Consider the following 23542-nt stretch of genomic DNA (forward strand, 5'->3'; position numbering starts at 1 on the left):
GGGCATCGTCCCGATGCCGGGCGGTGGGGCGGGAAAGCCTCCCCCAGCCGCCCGGCATCGGGGCATCGTCCCGATGCCGGGCGGTGGGGCAGGAAAGCCTCCCCCAGCCGCCCGGCATCGGGGCATCGTCCCGATGCCGGGCGGTGGGGCAGGAACGCCTCCCCCAGCCGCCCGGCATCGGGGCATCGTCCCGATGCCGGGCGGTGGGGCAGGAACGCCTCCCCCAGCCGCCCGGCATCGGGGCATCGTCCCGATGCCGGGCGGTGGGGCAGGAACGCCTCCCCCAGCCGCCCGGCATCGGGGCATCGTCCCGATGCCGGGCGGTGGGGCAGGAAAGCCTCCCCCAGCCGCCCGGCATCGGAACGATGTCCCGAAGCCGGGCGGCCGGGCGGGAAAGCCTTTGTCCCCCCTGCCTGCCTTCCCAGGGGCTTTTAAATCGCCCCGGACAGCGGAGAAGTCCTCCGCTGTCCCGGGCGATTTTAAAATGCCGCCCGCCAGAAGAGGTCGGGGGAAGGCTTTTTCCATAGGAACGCATTAATTGATTTTCAATGCATTCCTATGGAAAACCGTGCATCGCAAGACGAAAAACTCGCAAGACGAAGAGACTTGCGGAACGAATTAATTTCGTCTTGCGAGGCACCACTGTATTTTACTTGGAGCAGGCCCAATGAAATGACTGAACATGATTAAGTTAGTTAAACTTGGTTGAATAACACCCAGTATTATTTTTGGTTGTTCTCTAACCTGCAGACAACTTGGGCAGCTGTTACTCAACAACTGCCAGGAACACAGTCATCTTAAAACATATTAGCACTTTTTCTTTCCATTTTTTTTTACAGGAACATTGTATTTTCTGAGCACTCAGCCAATTTCTTTCTTTCTTTTGCTGGGGAAGTGAGAAGTGAGTGCTGTGTGAAATGAAGTTGCCCAAGTGTCACACTGTCTGGATAGTGCCTGGGTCATCAATATGAGGAGTGCCTCCTCCACTGCCCAATATGTGCCATTTGGTGAACTTTTTCAATAAGTTCTATTATATTTTAACTCTTCCTTAAAAATATATATTAGAAAACCCAGCAGTCCTCATGCAGGACACACATGCAGCCATTTAAAACATCAACACAAAAGGACCCTCTTAGCTTCACCACATAATGAGCCTCCTCTACAAGCATGTTTGTGTGTTCATAAATTATTTGCAGGCCATATGCTTATTTATTTTATTTATTTTATTTCTATACTGCCCTTTGCCTTAGCATCACAGGGAAGTATACCTCCCCTCTCCAGCAATGAAGCACAATTACAAACTGTTTGGGAGATGCTTTTGAGCTCTCTGACATTCAGCTGAACCCTTGTTCCTTCTTTTGAGTGAGGAACTGTAACATGCTGTGGCTTTCTATTAAAAGGGTAAGCAAAGGGTACCTACACAAGTAGTAAAAGAAAAAAAGAAAAGAAAAGGTGTTGGAGGGCAACTCCACCAAAAGGCTGAACCCAGCTCTTCTCTCATTCAGAGTAGGAGCAATGGGATCAGTGAACCAAACACTGATTCAGTTGACTGAACTGCCCTTCCCCCACTTGCCCATGTGCATTTGGTTCTTTTAAAAGCAAAGCACAATTTTTATGTTAAAAAGCTGAAAAGCCATTCAAATTATGCATGTCCCTGAGAGGAAGCGCTTCTGTACCATCATTGTAAGGAACACAGCCCAGGATTTTAGCAGAGGAGAGTCAAACAGCTGCTATTCAGGCTCACTGCTAATATTTCTGTAGCTAAGTAGACATACTGTTTTGCTACGTAACAGTTTGTAATGTCGAAACACGAAGTAGTTTTAATAAAGGCTGCTTCCTTTTCTCCTGCAGCAGGCTGGAGATTTATTATTGTTAATCGGGGTGCCTGGAAGGCCTCTGTAATGACTGACAAGCTTTCCAACATCGTGTAAAGTGGCAAAAGCAGTAATGTGTCAATGTTCATCTGTCTAGTTTACACACTTGCTTTTAGACAGGCCCATATGCTGTTCATTCTGCACATTTAGTACTTACATAGACATGCTAAATAGCTGATGAGCAGGAAGAACAACCTTGCATGCGTACGTGCTTCATATCCATCAAAGCAACCAGACGATTGGTGCATAATACTTTAAAGCAAAGATAAATCCCATCTGGTAATTTTTTTTTTCATATTCCCTGCTCTCTGGGTGTTACACCTGCCAGGGTGACCTAGAATCCTTTTGGCAGAGACTTCACAGCAGAGACAGGCAGCCATTGGGAAGGAAGAGCATTTGCACTGAGTGGCTCTTCTTCCTTTTAATTTAGATGTGGGATGAATGGAGCCTCTTTAAAAAGACTAATATTTCACCTCCAGCAGCCTGCTGTGCAGCAAAGGCTTCTGTAAAGGGAACACAGCTCCTCTGAGAGGCATGAAAATGAGTCTATTTTAAAGTTTCTAGGAGATGGGAGACATTTTATCTTGAGAATAAAAGAGTTTAAGAAATTACCAGCTAGGAAGTCCCTCTCATACTCCCTTCTGGCTCTTTCCCCAGAGAAGGACACAATTAATTTTAAGGAGAAAAGACTTTTCTCCTCAAGCTCTGAGGAAAATGAGAAAAATGGTCTAAGGAATAATCTTCCTCCCTCCCTCTGCTTTACTGTAAAGCAGATTCAGGAAGTTTAAATGGTGGAAAACATGTTTCATTCTGCTAGCTTTGGGAGGCAAATACGTACCTTTGGGTGCCTCATGGCCAGATGCTTTTTCTTCACCTGGTAATCTGCAAACTAGTCCTGAGTTAATAAGAGCCGTTTCAAAATTGACCAGTGAAAGCTGTGCTAAAGATGTCTTTTTGACTATAAAAGCTTCCTTGATGGGGATGGAAGGTTTATTTACTGTCAAGATTTTTAGTCAAGAGAGCACAAAACAGAAGGCTTCTTGGCCTTTTTTTTGGCTAAGATCAAGTGTAGGTCTGTTTCTATTTTTCAAAACAAGTTTAATATTCCTACCAGGTGCTCTGTACCTTAAAGTGGGGGGAGGCTTGAGAGGGATTTATTTACTCACACCAACTTCCACATGGTCTGAGCCACGGTCATCCTGCTTGTGGAGGAGCTCGAAGTAATAGCGCCTAGAGGAAAGGACACTGTGTGGGAAGCAAAGGAGATCATTAGAAAACAGCAAGCATACTTCCAAGGTTACATGAATTTGAGGACTGCCATGCTGTTGTCCCTGAGGAACTCTCAGCTACAGCAGATGCTGGAGGGCTGCGGAACAGAAATCTTAGGTGAATGAAACTGGTGAATGAAGCCAGTTTCCACCCACACTCTTCCACACTGACTCTTCGGCAATAAGTATTGCCTCTTTCCAGGATCTCTCAAACACCATGATCTAGCTGGAAAATGCACTCCATACCAAAGAGTGGAACTCAACAGCACACTAAGGCGATTGTTCTATCTCTGCAAGCATTTCTGCTTGCCTGATCTCCCCTTTCCTTTCCCCATGGGCTGTCCTAGGGGTTCTTCCAACCCTCCTGAGCAGCTCTGGGGAGGACACAGAGGGAGGGGAGAAAGTCCCATAGCAGGACTTTTTATGCTAACTTCTTATAGTGCAATAACTTGGCTGAATCTGGGCCAAAAGTGTGCTCACCCACCGCATATCAATGCTCCAAACACAGAAAGAATTGCGAATGAGTGTGCAAAATCACCCAATGTTCCACAATGTATTTATCATGGCATCAATCACATTTTCACAGAATTAGGAGCAATTTAGCAGTGGCTGGTGTGAGGGAAAGAGGAAGAAGATGGTGTTGCAGTGGCCAAGCGCTTGAGCTGTAATCTGAAAAGTCAAGTGGTTCAAACAGCATCTCAGCCACAAACATTCCAGCCCCACCTCCCCTCAGTCCCTCAACCTCAGCTCTCTCCCTGCTTTCCTTCTGAAATGTAAGGGCAACAACAACAATCTGTTTTGCAGCATGGTTGTAAGGATCACTGAATGCTAAGAGTCAAAGCCATGGTCTTTAAATCACTTGCCTTCCCTGTTTATGTATAAAGCATAGGGTTGGGGGAAATCTGCTGTCAACATCAACTCTGATACTAGGAGTGAACTGGGATAAAAGAAAAGTGCCTGATGCAATGGACTATGGAGAAGTTACAGCTCTCCTCGCCCATAATAGTGTTATCAGTACAGACAGCAGAGTCAGAATGGGGAAGAGGAGATTGATATGGGGACAGAGAAGAGGTACCAGAGAAAGAATGGGACACAGGCATGCGTAGCACAAAGAAATTCTTTCTGATTACTGGAAGCCCCACCTGCAGCCTCATTTGGCAATACAATCTGTATCACGCGTTGTCCTCATAGGTCCAGTTTTTTTTGCCCATTTAAGTTCAGTTATTTTCTGTACAACTAGGCAAGACTCAAGACATTTCTTCTTCCTCCCAAGTGAAATCTGGATACCTTCAGATGTGAGCCAAATTCCAAACCATGCAGCAGGATTTCATATAGGACACAAACACAGAACCTCAGCACAGGATCAAAGCAAACTAGGAAGGATTCAGGAAGCATTCAGGAAACAACCATCTACATTGAAAAGGAGTGGAGCAAAAGGTTTAGGAATAGAACTAAAGAACAGATATGAAGAGAATGCTGCCAGCAGTTCTGGAGGCAATAGATGCCCACACCCAGCTGACAGAGGCAAGGCACTGCAGGCGCAGTTGCAGCTGAGATCCCGCTGTTCGATCACTGCTGCCTGTCAGTCCTGATCAGTGAGAGCAGAGGGCTCCTAAAATCCTTCTCACACAGGCTCTCGCTGGCTTGGTGTGCTGCATGCCACTGCTGCCATGGTAACCATATCCATCTCTCACACAGCGAGACAGAAGGCTCTTCTCTGCCTTAAGCTGCCCAAGACACCAGATACTTGGGATGCTGGGTTCATTTCACAGCACACACAAACACCCTGGGCTGACAGACCTTTGGTACTTTTCATGCAAGAGATTGTCAAGTGCTGGGAAGAAAGTGCAGGCCAACCCCATGGGGAGAATGGAGGGGTGGTGGCTGCCAACTTCAGCTGGTGCCTGCTAACTCAGCTGCAGCCATGGTTCAGCAGAGATGTGGTGCTTCAGAAGCCTGAAGGAGAGAGGAGCTGATCCATAGAGCTGGTGGCAAAGGCAATGGGCCAGGTGGAATCTTCCTGGAAACATGGGCTTGCACAGTACACCTCAAAGACAAATAGCAAGGAGAGGGACTGCCCTAACATCAAGCAGCAACCAAAATGGGAGGGACAAGAGTGGACTGGAAGAGCATGTGCTTTGAATGGACAAGGTCACTGTGATGGTTCTAGGGGTTGCTCGTGCGTAAGCCTGGTTGAATTGCCTGAGTGAACCTTTTCTGTCTGGACAGCCACTCACCCGTGGCTGTCTCAATCGCTGGCAGAATCCGTCAGTGGGCGTTTCTTAAACTTCTTCCAGCAAAGAAGCTCTTTGACGCCTAGTCTCCTCCTACTCTCTCTGCGCGAAAGCCTTCTGCGCATGGAGGGCGTGGGCAGCGGAGGACCTCTACTCTCCCCGCTGGTCCCCGGCAAGGAGTCATGGGACCGCCTCGCCGCTTCCCCCATCTGCCCCCCTTCTCCACTGGTGCTACGCTGATTCTCTTCCCCAGAAGAGGGGCTGCCTCTCCCAATCCCAGGACGCTCTCTGGAATCCCTCTGGATTTTGCTCTTGCCCTCCGGCACTGATGGCAGTTCCCTGACAGTCACCTCTGGCAGGAAAGCAAGAGCTCTGCCTGGAGATCCTGCTGCCATCAGAGTACAGTACTGGGCTTGATGGATTGTTTCCTATGTTCTCCAGGCAGCAGCCTCACACGTCTTCAGGAACTGGAAGCTTCACACCACCTCTGGAATTCAGTCACTGGCTGCAAACAGAGAGGCACGTGCAGACACACTGAAGATTATTAGGCATGGCACCTGAAGGGAGTTACCTAGAAAAACTAAACACTTCTATTGCTTCTGAGAGTAGGGCGCCCATGTTTGGGAAGACACTGAAGGGTAGAAAGCATAAAACTGACCGTGGTGGTTTTCTTCATAGTTTTGCTTTCTGAACATTTTCAGGTTTGAATTTGCTCGGCTTGATTAAAATCTCTTTCCCATGGTAAACCACTAATTTCTGGTAATATTGCTGCCATTTACAGTCTTTGTGTTATGTCGCAGTTTGATTGTGTTGCTCCACTGACAAATCTTTTTCTTTTTCAACTCTCACTTCTTACTTCTAGTGTTACTGTTCTGAATTATCTGTCCCCTTTGTATTTGCTGCCAACTTGCTTTGGGATCTCTTGTTATGATCAGGTTTAGTTTCTTCACTCTTCTTCCAGGGGTGGCCAGTCCCATTTTGCCACCTGACATGAATGGGAAGGTGACTCCCCTGCCTTGCTTACCAGTCACACAGTGCCTTTCAGAAAAATCTCACCAGAAGTCATCACCATCACGCAACCCTGGCGCTGGTGGCGGGAAGAGTGCCACCCTGAGGGATTCCACAGCTCAAAGCAGCTGCTTCAGTCCAGGCTAGTTCAGGAGCAGGTTCTGTCTTCCTCCCTCTTAGCTAGGCCTCAGATTTCTTGTTCCAAGACTGATCTGCAGCCATTTTCTTCTGTCTTTCCACAAGCTGAAATGCTATCACTGTTAATTTTTAGCATTTCACTCTTCAAACTTTGAAACATTTCCCCCCAGCCATTACTTCTTAACAGTTACCTACTTCTTCTCTTCCTTTTTAATACTGATGTGTTTGTATATCAAGGAAAATGAATAAATGATCAACTTCTTGTAACAAGTTGTTTGAGTTGATGGTGCTGCTCCAGAACATGTACATAGTCTTGTCCCTTACTTTCTTCTTCCTGGAGATGACTTTGGATTGTAGGATTTTTTTAAAACAACAACACCATATATATTTTTAAAACCTATTTAATATACTAGGTGGCATATATTGTTGAGAATGACAATTGCAACAAAACCTCCAAGCCATGCCCAACTCTTCAGCCAAAAACAGGGTTCAGTTCTGCATATGCAGAGACAATACTGCTCAGTTTGGATTTGGCAATGGGGAGGTGTGTGTGGTGTGTGTTTGCTTAATTAAACCCCTTCCTAGCCAGATGTGAGCAGGTCTTGCTGTTGTTTGGATTTCAGATCACAGACTTTACTCAAGTGAAACAATGGGAAATGCATTCATCCTTTTTTCATCAAGATGCCTAAGCTTTGGACTTACAACACTAAAGTTCACAAGGGTGAAAAACAAGGGAGATGAAATCACCCAAATGGGACTACAGGAGAAGTCTTCTCTTTGGCCTTCTGAGTGCAGTAGCAGAGCTGTGTGAAGACTTGATACCAAAAGAGCAAAGATGTAGTGCTGCTGAAGGACAGGAATGAGATGTGACAGATGCAGTAGTGCTGTGGAACACTTTTTAAAACCAACCAACCAACCAACCAACCAACCAACCAACCAATAATCCTGTCTGTGTCACCCCTTTCATATCTTATTATGTCCCATTATCCATCAGGTAACGGAAAGAGAATCAAATCCATCTCTTTTGCCATGTGTGTGAGAGCACTGCTCTGTGTAACCAGGGTGTGTAAACCAAGAACACCAAGCCCTGCTCACCACAACTGTGGTTCAATTGGAGGAGAAGGAAGAGGAGGAAAGGAGAAAAAAATATCTCAAAATTTCCCTTGGGAACTCGGGGACATGCACCAGGCAGGCTCTTGCTTTCCAAGCTGGCCGAGCTCCAATCAGCTGCTTCAAGGAACTGTGTGTGGCAAATGTGCCCAAACTATTCTTGCCACCACCACCAGTCCCCGCCCTTCCCTCCCACTTCCTTTCATCGGCTCCCTAATTAGATTACAGCACTGAATTGTTCCCAGCTAATCATCTGCAAGGGAATCTGAAGTATATTCACACCCCACACTGAGTGCTTTTAAATGGTAGCCCCACAGGGGTGCCAGAAATCTTGCAAGGCCTATTCATGTCTTATTCATGAGCCAACCACAACCCTTGCAGGCAACAGTCTATGACAGCGGTTACAGGGAAACCTTGGGCTCTCCTCATCTTGATTGTTTAGAGGAGTAACAGGGAACCTGTGGTCCTCCAGATGTTACTGGACTGCTATTGGGAGTATTTTCTTACGGCAAATCCACTGCACCATATACGGGTGCTTATCCTAACTATTTCAAAGAGATCAGTGAGGAAAATAGTTCAGTTCAATGCCTTTTAAAGCTGAAATGGGGAAACTACCTGCAGATTCACCATGCTTCTCTCACAGAGGTACAAGAGACAAGAGATCCCTGGTTTTATTTATTTATGTCTGGTTAAGAAGACACATTTCCCATCATGCACTGGACCCTAACACTGGGCAGGCTTCAACTAACTGGTCCTGTTAGCAGAAGCCCATGCAAGGATTCTGCTAACGCAATGTTGCTTCCCTCCCATCTTCTCCTGTGCCCCTGGAATTGGCCTGCGGGGGGGGGGGATCCCTAGAACAAAACATGGGGGGGGAGAGGGAAGGGGAGATTGTTGTATCAGTGCAATCAAAATGCTTGCACTGATGGAGTGATCCTCTTATCACTATACTGAATTTCTCCCACTAAGCAGTACTATCACACTGATCGGTAGTGACAGAGATCACATTGACTAGTTCTGCTGAGGGGCAGGCATGGCACTTAAGCTGGAAAAATCTGCCAATGCGCCCACTATTGAGGCTTGGTTTGGGCCCCTCTGTTCTCAGAGCAGGTGTTTGTCCATTCATATTCCTCCCACCCACCCCCTTTTTTTTTGCATTTGGACAGCTTCCCTCATTTCTTTCTTCCAGCAGCTGGGGTAAGCAATAAGCATTCAGCACACATCTCCACTATTATTCCAGATCTCTTCATGTCCTGACCCTAGCAAGAAAACTCTGCATGCCCTGCTCTTCACATTTGTCCTTCTGCCAATCTGAGGGCATGGCACACAGGATACATCGCAGAGAAACAAGAAGCGATGCCAAAATGTTTGCAAATATATTTATACAGGGCACATGACAACAGCCCTTGGGCCACCACCGGCCAGGGAGCAGTTCATAACCTTGAGCAGCCTTTCCCAGCGGCCTCCTTCAGCACCACCCTCGCAAGCTCTGCTCACAACACGGGAGCTGCCTGCTGAATAAAGCCTCTTTCCTGGTGTAGGGCAAAAGGGCCTTTGTCTCTGCAGCCATTCGTTGTGAATGAACAGAACAAGTAAGAGGTATGCAGAGTGGACAAGGAAAAACTGCAGAATGCCATGGAAGTTCCTGCTCAGCAGCGGAGTGATAACACAGGCAAAGAGAGGCCCAGACGAGAGCTGCCAGCTCCATCCAGGGCTGTGTCAAAGAGAGAGAGGCAAAGAAACAGGAAGGGGGAGCTGACTGGCACCAAATCTAGACAGGAAGTACCTTCAGACCAACAAGCCTGGAAATAGGACAAAGAGGAGGAGGAGTGGAAAGGAGCGTTGTTATGGGAAAAGAAAGATGCAAAGAGATGGGAAATGAGGAGAGAGAGAAAGAGAGAGCGCAAAAGGCTCATGGAGAAGCAAGTTTACAGAAACAATTATGCACTTCCCATCCTTAGATTGCCCTGCGGGAGAGCTGGCCTTGGGACTGGGAGACCTGGACTCACTTGCTGCCAAGAACTCACTGTGTGGCCCTGAACAAGTCACCATCTCTCAGCTTCCATTTGAGAACTGGAGAAGTATCTACCACACAGGGTTGTTCTAAGTGGCAAGTGCTATATGAAGCAGGAGTAGCTAACCCGTGATTTCTGGTGGCCTGCAAAACCCCAATCATTTACCTCCACTATTTTCAACTGAGTGTTTTTGGGCAGCAGGTGGCACTATTGTGCCCCACCATTGGGAGAGGTCTCTGCTGATCCGATATGCAGGGATGAGAGGCGTCACGTCTTTTTACCTTTAGAAGAGGACCCCTTCTCCGTCCAGTACTGCACCATTCTTACAAAGTTATTGCCATTGTTGGAAGGCTTTAGAGAGGAAAAGAAACAGGAAGAAGCATTCCTTCCAGTTTCCTGTCTAAGGACCTTTAACCAATAGTGCCATACCACAGAGAGAAGGGGCTTTGTTCCTCCTCCCAAGGGCAGAAGATTATCCCAGGGCGGGCACTGCCCTAGAGAGCATAAACACTGCTGAGTGTAAACTGATTGTCCTACCCTTTGCGCTGCATGAGTGTATGCATGTGTGTGAAATGGGCTTGGTGGGCATGCAGATTTTGAGGGAGTGGGAAAGCGCTCAAAGGGGCCCTTGAGCCACAGAAGGTTAGCCACTCTGATATAAAGGATAAAGAAGCGAAGAATGGTGGTTTCTGACTTGGCTGTTCCATGCCCTTCAATACTCTCTGGGTGTCTTGTTTCTGCACCATTGTAGTGAATGAGACACAAAATATAGCTAGACCAGTTTCCACTGGCGTTAACTGTACCAAGCTTTTGACAAAGTGCCCTGTGTAGTAAGGCAACCCTGCAGGCTTCACCAGCAGAACATAAGCTTCTCTTCTTTTTATATCTCTCCAACAATGAAGCATATACAAGATGTTGAGATCTAAGTAACATATGCTCACTTGCTAAAATGGAAAAAAAACCTCACCACTTTCTAAAAACATGCACAATTTCATGAGATACACTTGCAATTGTATAAAAATATTAGTAACACCTCTTTGTTTAAATATATTATCATACCTACTAGATATGGTTCAATATTCTGTTTCCAGCATGGGTGAGCCAGCTGCTTCTGGGAGCAAACTGGCAATAGGCCTCCCCAGATGCTGGTACAGTGGTGCCTCGCAAGACGAAATTAATTCGTTCCGCAAGTCTCTTCGTCTTGCGAGTTTTTCGTCTTGCGATGCACGGTTTTCCATAGGAATGCATTGAAAATCAATTAATGCGTTCCTATGGAAAAAGCCTTCCCCCGACCTCTTCTGGCAGGCGGCATTTTAAAATCGCCCGGGACAGCGGAGGACTTCTCCGCTGTCCGGGGCGATTTAAAAGCCCCTGGGAAGGCAGGCAGGGGGGACAAAGGCTTTCCCGCCCGGCCGCCCGGCTTCGGGACATCGTTCCGATGCCGGGCGGCTGGGGGAGGCTTTCCTGCCCCACCGCCCGGCATCGGGACGATGCCCCGATGCCGGGCGGCTGGGGGAGGCTTTCCTGCCCCACCGCCCGGCATCGGGACGATGCCCCGATGCCGGGCGGCTGGGGGAGGCGTTCCTGCCCCACCGCCCGGCATCGGGACGATGCCCCGATGCCGGGCGGCTGGGGGAGGCGTTCCTGCCCCACCGCCCGGCATCGGGACGATGCCCCGAAGCCGGGCGGGGGGGGAGGCTTTCCCGCCCGGCCGCCCGGCTTCGGGACATCGTTCCGATGCCGGGCGGCTGGGGGAGGCGTTCCTGCCCCACCGCCCGGCATCGGGACGATGCCCCGAAGCCGGGCGGCTGGGGGAGGCGTTCCTGCCCCACCGCCCGGCATCGGGACGATGCCCCGATGCCGGGCGGCTGGGGGGGGGCTTTCCTGCCCCACCGCCCGGCATCGGGACGATGCCCCGAAGCCGGGCGGCTGGGGGAGGCGTTCCTGCCCCACCGCCCGGCATCGGGACGATGCCCCGATGCCGGGCGGCTGGGGGAGGCGTTCCTGCCCCACCGCCCGGCATCGGGACGATGCCCCGAAGCCGGGCGGCTGGGGGAGGCGTTCCTGCCCCACCGCCCGGCATCGGGACGATGCCCCGAAGCCGGGCGGGGGGGGGGGAGGCGTTCCTGCCCCACCGCCCGGCATCGGGACGATGCCCCGATGCCGGGCGGCTGGGGGAGGCTTTCCTGCCCCACCGCCCGGCATCGGGACGATGCCCCGAAGCCGGGTGGGGGGGGAGGCTTTCCCGCCCGGCCGCCCGGCTTCGGGACATCGTTCCGATGCCGGGCGGCTGGGGGAGGCTTTCCTGCCCCACCGCCCGGCATCGGGACGATGCCCCGAAGCCGGGCGGCTGGGGGAGGCGTTCCTGCCCCACCGCCCGGCATCGGGACGATGCCCCGATGCCGGGCGGCTGGGGGAGGCTTTCCTGCCCCACCGCCCGGCATCGGGACGATGCCCCGAAGCCGGGCGGGGGGGGGAGGCTTTCCCGCCCGGCCGCCCGGCTTCGGGACATCGTTCCGATGCCGGGCGGCTGGGGGAGGCTTTCCTGCCCCACCGCCCGGCATCGGGACGATGCCCCGAAGCCGGGCGGCTGGGGGAGGCGTTCCTGCCCCACCGCCCGGCATCGGGACGATGCCCCGATGCCGGGCGGCTGGGGGAGGCGTTCCTGCCCCACCGCCCGGCATCGGGACGATGCCCCGAAGCCGGGCGGGGGGGGAGGCTTTCCCGCCCGGCCGCCCGGCTTCGGGACATCGTTCCGATGCCGGGCGGCTGGGGGAGGCGTTCCTGCCCCACCGCCCGGCATCGGGACGATGCCCCGAAGCCGGGCGGCTGGGGGAGGCGTTCCTGCCCCACCGCCCGGCATCGGGACGATGCCCCGATGCCGGGCGGCTGGGGGGGGGCTTTCCTGCCCCACCGCCCGGCATCGGGACGATGCCCCGAAGCCGGGCGGCTGGGGGAGGCGTTCCTGCCCCACCGCCCGGCATCGGGACGATGCCCCGATGCCGGGCGGCTGGGGGAGGCGTTCCTGCCCCACCGCCCGGCATCGGGACGATGCCCCGAAGCCGGGCGGCTGGGGGAGGCGTTCCTGCCCCACCGCCCGGCATCGGGACGATGCCCCGAAGCCGGGCGGGGGGGGGGGAGGCGTTCCTGCCCCACCGCCCGGCATCGGGACGATGCCCCGATGCCGGGCGGCTGGGGGAGGCTTTCCTGCCCCACCGCCCGGCATCGGGACGATGCCCCGAAGCCGGGTGGGGGGGGAGGCTTTCCCGCCCGGCCGCCCGGCTTCGGGACATCGTTCCGATGCCGGGCGGCTGGGGGAGGCTTTCCTGCCCCACCGCCCGGCATCGGGACGATGCCCCGAAGCCGGGCGGCTGGGGGAGGCGTTCCTGCCCCACCGCCCGGCATCGGGACGATGCCCCGATGCCGGGCGGCTGGGGGAGGCTTTCCTGCCCCACCGCCCGGCATCGGGACGATGCCCCGAAGCCGGGCGGGGGGGGGAGGCTTTCCCGCCCGGCCGCCCGGCTTCGGGACATCGTTCCGATGCCGGGCGGCTGGGGGAGGCTTTCCTGCCCCACCGCCCGGCATCGGGACGATGCCCCGAAGCCGGGCGGCTGGGGGAGGCGTTCCTGCCCCACCGCCCGGCATCGGGACGATGCCCCGATGCCGGGCGGCTGGGGGAGGCGTTCCTGCCCCACCGCCCGGCATCGGGACGATGCCCCGAAGCCGGGCGGGGGGGGAGGCTTTCCCGCCCGGCCGCCCGGCTTCGGGACATCGTTCCGATGCCGGGCGGCTGGGGGAGGCGTTCCTGCCCCACCGCCCGGCATCGGGACGATGCCCCGAAGCCGGGCGGGGGGGGAGGCTTTCCCGCCCGGCCGCCCGGCTTCGGGACATCGTTCCGATGCCGGGCGGCTGGGGGAGGCTTTCCTGCCCCACCGCCCGGCATCGGGATGATGCCCCGAAGCCGGGCGGGGGGGAGGCTTCAAAAGCCGTCCGGGGGCTTTTAAATCGCCCCGGACAGTCCCGGGGCGATTTAAAAGCCCCCGGTTAGGCAGGCAGGGGGGGCAAAGACTTTTGCCCCCCCTGCCTGCCTTCAAAAGCCGTCCGGGATAGCGGGAAGCGCTTCCCTGCTATCCCGGACCGCTTTTAAAATGCTGGCGGTGGGGAGCAAAGCCTTTCGCCCCCGCCGGCCTTCCTGGACCTCTTCTGAAGTCCGGAGGGGGGGGAAGGCTTTGCTCCCCACCGCCAGCATTTAAAAAAAGGTCCCCGAGATTTCCCTATGGGCTTTCGTCTTGCGATGCAAGCCCATAGGGAAAATCGTCTAGCGAAGCGTCGCAAAAACCGAAAAACCCTTTCGTCTTGCGGGTTTTTCGTCTTGCGAGGCATTCGTCTAGCGGGGCACCACTGTATACTATTTGTGAACATGGAATTTCATAGCTAAAAACCATTGAGAGATGGTTTTTAAAAAAGTGATCTAAGCTAGTGGCCACCATTCCATCTTGTGGCTGTGAGTTCCGTATGTGAGTTGTGTGTGATCTATGGCTTCAGCAGTATACCGTGGATGGCTCTGGAGAGGGCATTCTCACACCACATTTAAGATCAGATGCTGGGGGATATGGGCAAGTGTTTGCTAGCATTACATCTCACATGCTCACAGCCCAGAGTGGCTGGGGGAACCCAGTCAGATGGTCAGATGGATCACACACACACACACACACACACACACGCATACACATGCATACACACACACACACACACACACACACAGGTCTACAATAAAATATGGACATGGTGTAGGCATATGTAGGTTGTGTACACACTATACCTTTTAAGCACATTCAAAGTACCTTCATGTGTGTGCGCAGCCTTAGCTGCCTAGAATGAGCAAAAGGACAGGGTAGCAACACCTACCGGATTGGCTTGGAAACTTGTGAGCTGAATTTTGTGAACTCTCCTGGGGCAGTCCACTCAGAGCCCAGCTAAAGAAGAAAAGGAGAAAGAATGTGAATATGGGGCCAAATTCAATCTTTGATCAAAGGCCAAAACCAATACCAAAAAACTAGAAGAAAATTAGGAATGGCACTGGCTGAAGTTGATTAGAACATCACAATCCACATGGTTTTTGAGTACATTTCAGGGGAATAGCTTGAAGCTGATTCACAGCAACCATGCCTAATTTCCTAAGCAAATAAATGGGAAAAGCTCTTCATATAATGCTGTCATAATTCAACTAGTAGACATTTCTTCCTGTCACTGTGTGATTTTATTTACAATCTTCTAGTTTGTGTCTAATCTGGTCTGTTTTATATCGAGTGCTACAAAGCGCTTATAAAAATCAAATCACTAAGGTTTTCCTAAACAATTAATATCAGCCACACAAAACCCGAGCCACTAGATCAAATGAGAATCCCTTTCATCAGGTCACCTCTGAGTTAATTGATATAAGGAAAAACAAGCTTTGTCTCACAGTGTGGTCTGCATGACTAGACAGCTCTTTAATGGGTAGGTTAAAAGGCGTTGCCACAGTCCTGCAGGCCTTGTACCTTTCAGTTGCAAATGTACAAGATTCAGCCCTGGCCTTTAAGCTTTCATTAAAAATGCACGAAAGGGAGTGAGCTACAGCTGTCCTGGGACCTGCAGCATTGAATTTCTTGACTGTGCATGCTGAAGATTTAATTTTGTTTACTTTTATTTGTTAGCAGAACAATCAAATTGTTATGTAGTGTAGTTTTCACCCTGGGCCAACAGGGGGATACTGTATATAGTTTTCACTCAGGTCTGTAGATAGTTTTCACTCAGGTCCGCGGCAGTTATTTTAGGCGGGAACTCTGGGCTGTGGTTGTTACAATGTTGACAGCCGGCTGCCTATAAAAGCAGGCCGGCTGAGCTGTTTGCAGTCAGTTCTATTCCAGCTTACAAAATAAAGAGCTACTTGAAGAAATCGCTGTGCCGGCTGCTATGTCAACCCACAACTTAATACTGGCGACGAAGGTGGGATGGATGGACATCAGAGCACAGCCAGATGCGGCCAGCCTCTGAACTGAGCTGAATCACTGAGCTGAATCACAGAGCGAAATCACTGAGCGAAATCACTGGGCAGAACCAATTCAGAGCTGACTGTTCTGGCTAGAGCACTGTGTTCCATCCATCGCCCTTCACGCCGGCATCGGAATCATGGCTTCACTTGTGCCTCTACTGCCGTTTGCGCCAGCCTCTGAATCATGGGACTCCTACCTCGCTCGGTTCGACTGCTACCTCCAAGCCAACGAGCTGACAGCAGTATCAAAGGATCGGAAGCGGGGCCTATTCCTCAGCCTCTGTGGGCCTGAGGTGTTTGAGACGGCCCGAGCATGGGCCGAGCATTGGTTGCGCCTGAAGCAGTCCAGGCAACACCATGGGACACGATCCAAGAGAAGCTCCGCAACCACTATGCACCAAAGCCGTCCAAGATTGCTGCCCGCCATGCGTTCTACCACCGGAACCAGGCAGAGGGGGAGTCAATCAACAACTACACCACCGCCCTGCGACAGGCTGCAATGCACTGTGAGTTCCGGGACTTAGACGATGCCCTGATGGATCGAATCGTCTGCGGGGTCCGGGACATCCATCTGCAACGGCGTCTCCTAGCCAAGCCAGACCTCACGCTACAGAAAGCCATTGAGGAGGCTGTGGCCTCAGAAGCTGCTGAACGCTCCGCCCAGGAGATCCGCAAGTCCAGCAGCCCGCGTCTTGCTAGGGAGCCAGTTCCGGTGCATCATGAAGAGGCCAGCAGTGATGAGGCATCCTCCAGTGAAGACGATGACGTGCACCAGACAAAGCGGGAGCGCAGGAAGTTCCAACAGAAGTCCAAGGGCCAACCGGAATGTGCCGGCTGCGGAGGCAACCATTCCCGTGCCAAGTGTCGATTCAGAGACGCCATCTGTAGGAAGTGTTCCAGAAGGGGCCACATCGCTAAGGTCTGCCGATCGGCTCCGTCTGACACCCCCCCTTCATCGACTCGCAAGTCCAAGTCTTCACTCCAGTCTGCCAAGGAAAGTTGTTTCGCTCTCACCAACTGCCGCTGCCCGTCTGGAACCACGATTGGCCAAACCGACTCGCCTACGCGACGCAAGCTGAACATCACGGTGCTCATTGAAGGAGCTCCATGTGACATGGAGATCGACACCGGGTCTGCCCTGTCCATCGTGTCATGGAGCACCATTAAAAGACTGGTACCCAGAGTGTCCAAGAGGCAACTCAACTCTCACCGCGTACACCTGAGAGACTACCAGGGAAACGACATTCCCGTGGTAGGCGTTGGCCGGTTCCGGATCGCCTTCAAGGATTTTTCGGGCCTGCTCCGGTTGGTGGTGGTCGAAGGTCAGCGGCCAAGCCTCCTAGGGCTAGACTGGTTTGATGCCCTCGGCCTGGAAGTCACCGGCATCAACTGCATCTCTAACGCAGAGACTGAGGGTCTGGTCAAAGACTTTGCCGAGGTTTTTGACGGCACCTTGGGGCAATATACAGGTACGCCCATCTCCTTTAGCCTTGATCCACAAGTCGCCCCCATCAAGCTAAAGCCACGCCGGGTTCCCTTTGCTCTCAAGGCTAAGGTGGACGAACAACTGGACAAACTGATTGCCCAAGGAGTTTTGGAGCCGGTTGACCACGCCAAGTGGGAAACCCCCATCGTCACGCCTGTCAAGCCAGATGGGTCGGTGAGAATCTGCGCTGACTACAAGTGCACGATCAACAAGGCACTTCAGCAGCATGCTTATCCGGTTCCTGTTGTCCAACACCTGCTGCATTCCCTGGGTGAGGGTAAGGTCTTCGCTAAGCTGGACCTTGCCCAAGCATATCAACAACTGCCAGTTGATGATGCCACTGCTGAAGCCCAGACGATCGTCACCCACCGGGGGGCATTCCGTTGCCGCCGGTTGCAGTTCGGGGTGAGTGTGGCTCCTGGAATCTTCCAAAGTCTTATGGAGCGTCTCCTGCAAGGGCTTCCAGGCGTGGTACCATATTTTGATGACGTCTTGGTGTCTGCAGACTCACACCAGCAGCTGTTCGAGCGCCTCCGTGCCGTGCTGACCAGGTTCCAAGAGGCTGGGCTCAAGGTAAAGAGGGAGAAGTGCCAGATCGCCGTTCCACAGGTAGAGTTCCTGGGCTATCTTATCGATGCCTCCGGCCTTCACCCAACCACATCCAAGATCCGCGCTATCCAGCAGGCCCCCACCCCAAAGAACAAAACGGAGTTGCAGGCATTCCTGGGGCTGCTGAACTTTTATAACATGTTCCTGCCCCACAAAGCCACAGTGGCTGAGCCTCTTCACCGACTCCTTAGCACTAAGACGCCTTGGGCCTGGGGTCATCGGGAGACGGCGGCCTTCAACGCGGTCAAGGCTCTCCTTTCTTCAGACAGTGTGCTGGTACAGTACAGTGAATCCAGGCCGCTGGTCCTTGCCTGCGACGCCTCACCTTTTGGCATCGGTGCTGTCCTTAGTCACCGTTTTCCAGATGGAAGAGAAGCACCGCTCGCCTACTTTTCCAGGACACTATCTCCGACGGAACGGAATTACAGCCAGCTCGACAAGGAGGCATTGGCACTTGTGGCTGGAGTGAAGAGGTTCCATGAATACCTCTATGGCAGGACTTTTGACCTCATCACTGACCACAAGCCACTCCTGGGCCTCCTCGCCGGTGATCGTCCAACTCCACCGGTCCTCTCGCCACGCATGCTGCGATGGACTGTTTTCCTGGCTGCCTACCACTACCGGCTCATCCATCGCCCGGGGAAATCGATGGGCCATGCCGACGCCCTCAGCCGTTGCCCTCTTCCAGCATTTGTGGAAGACCCGGCTCCAGCTTCATCGCTCCTTCTGATTGAGGATCTTCCGGCAGCGCCTGTATCAGCTACCACTGTGGCCTCCGCGTCTGCCCAGGATCGCACCATCAGCCGGGTGCTCAACTGGGTGTGGAGGGGGTGGCCACAAGGGCCTTTTGCATCGGAGTTCCAGCCCTTCGCAACCAGACAACATGAACTCTCAGCTCATCGCGGCTGTCTGCTGTGGGGAGACCGCGTCGTGATTCCCCAGGGACTCCGTCAGCGCGTCCTGGAGGCTCTGCACGTTGGCCACCCGGGAATTGTCAAAATGAAGGCATTGGCTCGGTGTTACGTCTGGTGGCCTAATATGGACGATGCCATCACTGCCTGGGTGTCCGCCTGTCAAGCGTGCCAAGAGTCGAGGCCTGCACCACCGGCAGCTAAGGGACACACCTGGGAGACGCCAAAGACACCCTGGTCGAGGGTGCACATCGATCTGGCTGGCCCCTTTCACGGCCGGACCTTTATGGTAGTGGTGGACGCCTATTCCAAATGGCTGGAGGTCGCCCTGATGCCCTCCACCACTACCGAAGCTGTCATCCGGGTGCTGCGAGGCCTGTTTGCAACGCATGGGTGTCCTGATGTCCTTGTCTCTGACAACGGACCGCAGTTCACGTCAGGCACCTTTGAGCGGTATCTTTTGGGACTGGGCATCCGCCATGCCCTAACGGCACCCTTTCATCCATCCAGCAACGGGCAAGCGGAAAGAATGGTGCGCTCGGCAAAAGAGGCACTGGCGCGCCTGGACCGGGGAGACTGGCATGAGCGGGTCGCCGAATACTTGTTCGTGCAACACATCACCCCTCATGCGGCCACAGGGAGGAGTCCTGCTGAACTGCTTATGGGCCGCCGCCTCAGGTCACCGCTCGACCGGCTACACCCGGACTTTGCCGTGGCTGAACCCCCAGGCTGTGCCAACGTGCCACGGTCATTTGTCCCAGAAAACCAGGTCTTTGCCCGGAACTATGTGGGGGACATTCCTTGGATGCCAGCCACAGTAGTGGGAGTCACTGGACCTCGCTCGTACCAGGTGGCACTCGAAGATGGACGCTTGTGGCGACGGCACATAGACCAGCTTAGGCGCAGGGTTGGGAACTTGGACACTACCGAGGTGCCCCCAACTGCGCTTGCAGCTCCAGAAGAGACACGTACAGATGGCGAGGCCCCACCTACACCTCCCTCGCAAACTGCCAGCGTGGAGCCGAACCAAGCCGCTTCAGAACAGACTCAGACCACTCCACTTGCGGAGGCTCCACCCACAGCAGCGGATCCAGGGGAGTTGGTTCCAACGCCACCTAGGGTCGCACCACAGCCTCAGCGAGAACTGTGTGGCCCTCCGGACTTGGCTACCAGCCCCCGGCGGTCTGGCAGAGTTTCCAAGCGCCCAACTTATTTAAAGGACTATGTTGTTGGACACGTATCACTGTTGGTCTAAGTATGGGAAATGTAACCGATATGCTTTTGTGCCTAATTGAACCATTACGCGTAGTGCTGTATATAAGGAAACCATTACGATTGTAACTAACGCCTTATCTTGGTGGGGAGGGGTGTTATGTAGTGTAGTTTTCACCCTGGGCCAACAGGGGGATACTGTATATAGTTTTCACTCAGGTCTGTAGATAGTTTTCACTCAGGTCCGCGGCAGTTATTTTAGGCGGGAACTCTGGGCTGTGGTTGTTACAATGTTGACAGCCGGCTGCCTATAAAAGCAGGCCGGCTGAGCTGTTTGCAGTCAGTTCTATTCCAGCTTACAAAATAAAGAGCTACTTGAAGAAATCGCTGTGCCGGCTGCTATGTCAACCCACAACTTAATACAAATGGTGAAACAAATTTCCAATCTTTGCTTGGCAACAGCCTTACCCACCAGTGGCTTGAGAGACTCACTGCAGACTATAGATCTATTTGGAATAGCCTGACAGTGCCAAACCTTTCAGAAATAGTGAGGCAGCCTTTGAAGTATACTGGGATGGGCACTGCTAAAACGTTCGGAGAAAAAGGGAGCAGTTGTGAAACTGGTAGAATTTCAAATGGAAGGTTAGACACTCATCATCTTGAAGACAAAACAAATAAAATCTTTTGGCTGGTTTGATTTCTGATACCGTGCTATTTTTAATTTTATTGCATTGGATAATTTGGATTTTTTCTTTTCTTTGATGCGGTATGTAACACGACTATATTCTGTGCTGCATCATAATTTCTATGGAGGAGTGTTTCTTTTGTTGCATATGTGTTGTTTGACTTATATGAAGAAAAGCATTTTTAAAGGGGGAAGGGGAAACTGGCAATAGCAGTGGGGCAGTGATGAAAGTAAGGAGTTGTATGGGTGAGGTGACAGATCAGGGCAGCAGGACCGTGCCTTCAAATGTGTGAGAGTGTATGTGAGAGAGAGGGGACGGGGAGAGATTTAAACTCCCAAAGGGGCACATAGGAGTGGAGGGTATAGGTTCCTTCCCTCCTCACTTCATTCTTACAGTTCATCTGACAGGATTTTCTCCTCCCTGCCCCATGCTGATGCTGGAAATGAACTTGGCTAGGATATAAACACTAGTTGAAAAGAGGGGAAAGTGGCAGTTGTGAGAACAGCATTTAACACAGATACCCACTTTGAGACTTAATTAGCATTCCACCCCTAGGCTTTAGAGCAGACATAGGTCTGCAACTGTCATGCATTAGGTAAAGGTAAAGGTACCCCTGACCATTAGGTCCAGTCGTAGATGACTCTGGGGTTGTGTGCTCATCTCGCTCTATAGGATGAGGGAGCCAGCGTTTGTCCGCAGACAGCTTCCGGGTCATGTGGCCAGCATGACAAAGCCGCTTCTGGCAAACCAGAGCAGCGCACGGAAACACAGTTTACCTTCCTGCCGAAGCAGTACCTATTTATCTACTTGCACTTGACGTGCTTTTGAACTGCTAGGTTGGCAGGAGCTGGGACCGAACAACAGGAGCTCATCCTGTTACAGGGATTCGAACTGCCGACCTTCCGATCGGCAAGCCCTAGGCTCTGTGGTTTAGATCACAGCGCATTGGTTGGGCCTAAAACCTATAAGTAATGGGGCCACCATTTTCAAGTTGCGTGTGAGAGGTCTTGGGTTCAAAACACAGACAGGGCTGTTGGAGTGGTGATATACCTTTAAAACATAATATGAAACACAATTATTCCAGTAGTTATTAGCTATAAACCCCTAAAATGATATCCTCCCAACACTTCAGTGATGAAAACAATCCTGTTTGTGATGGAGTGAAACTAGGGGCAGAGTCTGGGAAATCAGCAGAATGGACAGATTCATTACTATCAGATTCATTGCTTGCATGACACGCAGAGACATATACAATATATACAACTGCAGCCACCCTATTCAAAGGTCTAACCCCGCTAATCTGAAATCTGCGCTAATTCCTTATCACCTCCTGCATGCTGTTAGCATTGAACACAAGGGCAACAGTAACACTAAGCAAGTGGTGCCCTGAGGCCACAATCATACTTTGCTATCTCTGTCAAAGAAATTGATTCTGCTGAATGGCCTTAGAAATGGGACTCGCCTGAGTATCTGCATCATCTCTGTATCCATGGTCTCTATTTCTCTGCTTATATATGGCACAGGAATGCAGTTTCTCCCTGGGCACAAGAAATCTCAAGCTCCAGAGCAGAACCAGAGGGAAACTCTGACAACATGGGCGAAGAAACACTTGCTGAGTTGCTTTTGAGCATTTTTAAGACATTGCACCGGAGCGAAGACTTAAACAGAAATTTGAAATACTGCCGATCTCTCCACCTGACAATACTTTCATTAGTTCCTAGCTGTGCTCCTTAGCCTGTTTCTTCCCAACATAGCAAAGCTTTCACGGTATGAGTCAAGTTTAATGTTTTAAATCCAAACCATTTTGTCGGCTATCAAACGGCAAAGTGCATTGCTCACCCCTTATATGGCAAAAAGGGCTCTTTATTTCCATAATTTCTCCATTTGCTAACATGGCTGTGGAACAGGCTCTCTCTGCAGCCACCGTGGAAATAAGAGCTTTACCTTCCCATTCAGAACAAAGCAGAGAAATAGCTGCCACATCTGTGCACTGGCTTAACCTTGAAATCAGTGTTACTGAGCGAACCAGGTGTAAGGCTCAGGTTGTGAGCCACAGCTGCAGAAAAACATTACTATCGAAACACAACAGCATTTAGAACAGACTCATATACACGCGTATTTGTGTTTTGTGTTATAATAGGTCCAGGTTTTAATTATGCAGCCTCCAGATGTAAGAATCACAGCTGAGTTGGCTTGAGGTTTATATGGCTCCCAGTGGCAATACTACTGGCTACATTTACATTTAACTATCCCAGCAAGGAACCAGGGAGATGACGCCAGATGGCATTGCTTGTAAGAAGACAGCAAGAATCACATCTCTCCATGGAAAGATGCTACAATGCCACTATTGGCCTTCCTATTACAATGTGATAAGCTAAGAGAAAGCGAAAAATGGATCCCACCTTGCCCACAAATGCCACCAGACGGGCATTGGCTGGAGTCTCGTCAGGACTGAGCCAAAATTCAGAGTTGTCATCTGAAGCTACAGAAAACTGGAAGTCCCCTACAAGGCAAAGAAGAAAATTTGAGCTGCAGGGTGGGCTGCAGGAGCAGGTGAGAGCAGGAGGCTTGAGCAATAAGAATTCCATGTGCTGGTGAGCTGGGCATGTTGTGGCTGAGAGAGATAAGCCTTTTCAAGTCAATGTGTCAAATGTCTACTGAATGCTGTGGTTTGGGACTCAAGAGCCCCTGGAATGATGCTTGGTCACTGATGGGTGGATGTGGGGAAGGGGGACAGAGAGATGGTAGTTTCTGAACTTCTCTAGTCTGAGATACATTTGGAGGCGTTCTGATGGCATGAAGCCTCTTGACCTAGAAAGGAGCAACGGAGAGCGGGTCCCTCTGCAGTTTCCCATAACTCCCACTGTGAGAGATTCGGAGCACGGGCAACAATATGCATATGGTTTTCTTTAAGGCAAAGGTATCTCTGAGTGGGAAGAAGGTGAGATCTCAGCAAT

The 23542-nt window shown here is 52.0% G+C and overlaps 1 protein-coding gene and 1 long non-coding RNA gene across 7 annotated transcripts in view; one reads left to right on the forward strand and one right to left on the reverse strand.

Moving 5' to 3' along the window:
• The window catches only part of LOC309354492, an 89984-nt gene extending 82209 nt beyond the window's left edge, over positions 1-7775 (forward strand). The window contains exon 6 of the long non-coding RNA XR_014162331.1: positions 7146-7775. This is a non-coding gene — a long non-coding RNA (uncharacterized lncRNA). The remainder of the gene's footprint in view (positions 1-7145) is intronic.
• The window catches only part of B4GALNT4 (beta-1,4-N-acetyl-galactosaminyltransferase 4), a 179295-nt gene that overhangs the window by 33098 nt on the left and 122655 nt on the right, over positions 1-23542 (reverse strand). For 5 of the 6 annotated variants that reach the window (XM_081884509.1, XM_081884511.1, XM_081884513.1 and 2 more), the window contains exons 6-8: positions 22988-23088; positions 14556-14623; positions 3041-3119 (exon numbers count right to left, since the gene is read on the reverse strand). In XM_081884509.1, the coding sequence (XP_081740635.1) occupies positions 3041-3119; positions 14556-14623; positions 22988-23088 (248 nt within the window). The remainder of the gene's footprint in view (positions 1-3040; positions 3120-14555; positions 14624-22987; positions 23089-23542) is intronic. The other variant, XM_081884514.1, reaches the window with a different exon arrangement.

The sequence above is a fragment of the Podarcis melisellensis genome (assembly GCF_964234715.1).
Source record: "Podarcis melisellensis genome assembly, chromosome: 1".
Classification (NCBI taxonomy): domain Eukaryota; kingdom Metazoa; phylum Chordata; class Lepidosauria; order Squamata; family Lacertidae; genus Podarcis; species Podarcis melisellensis.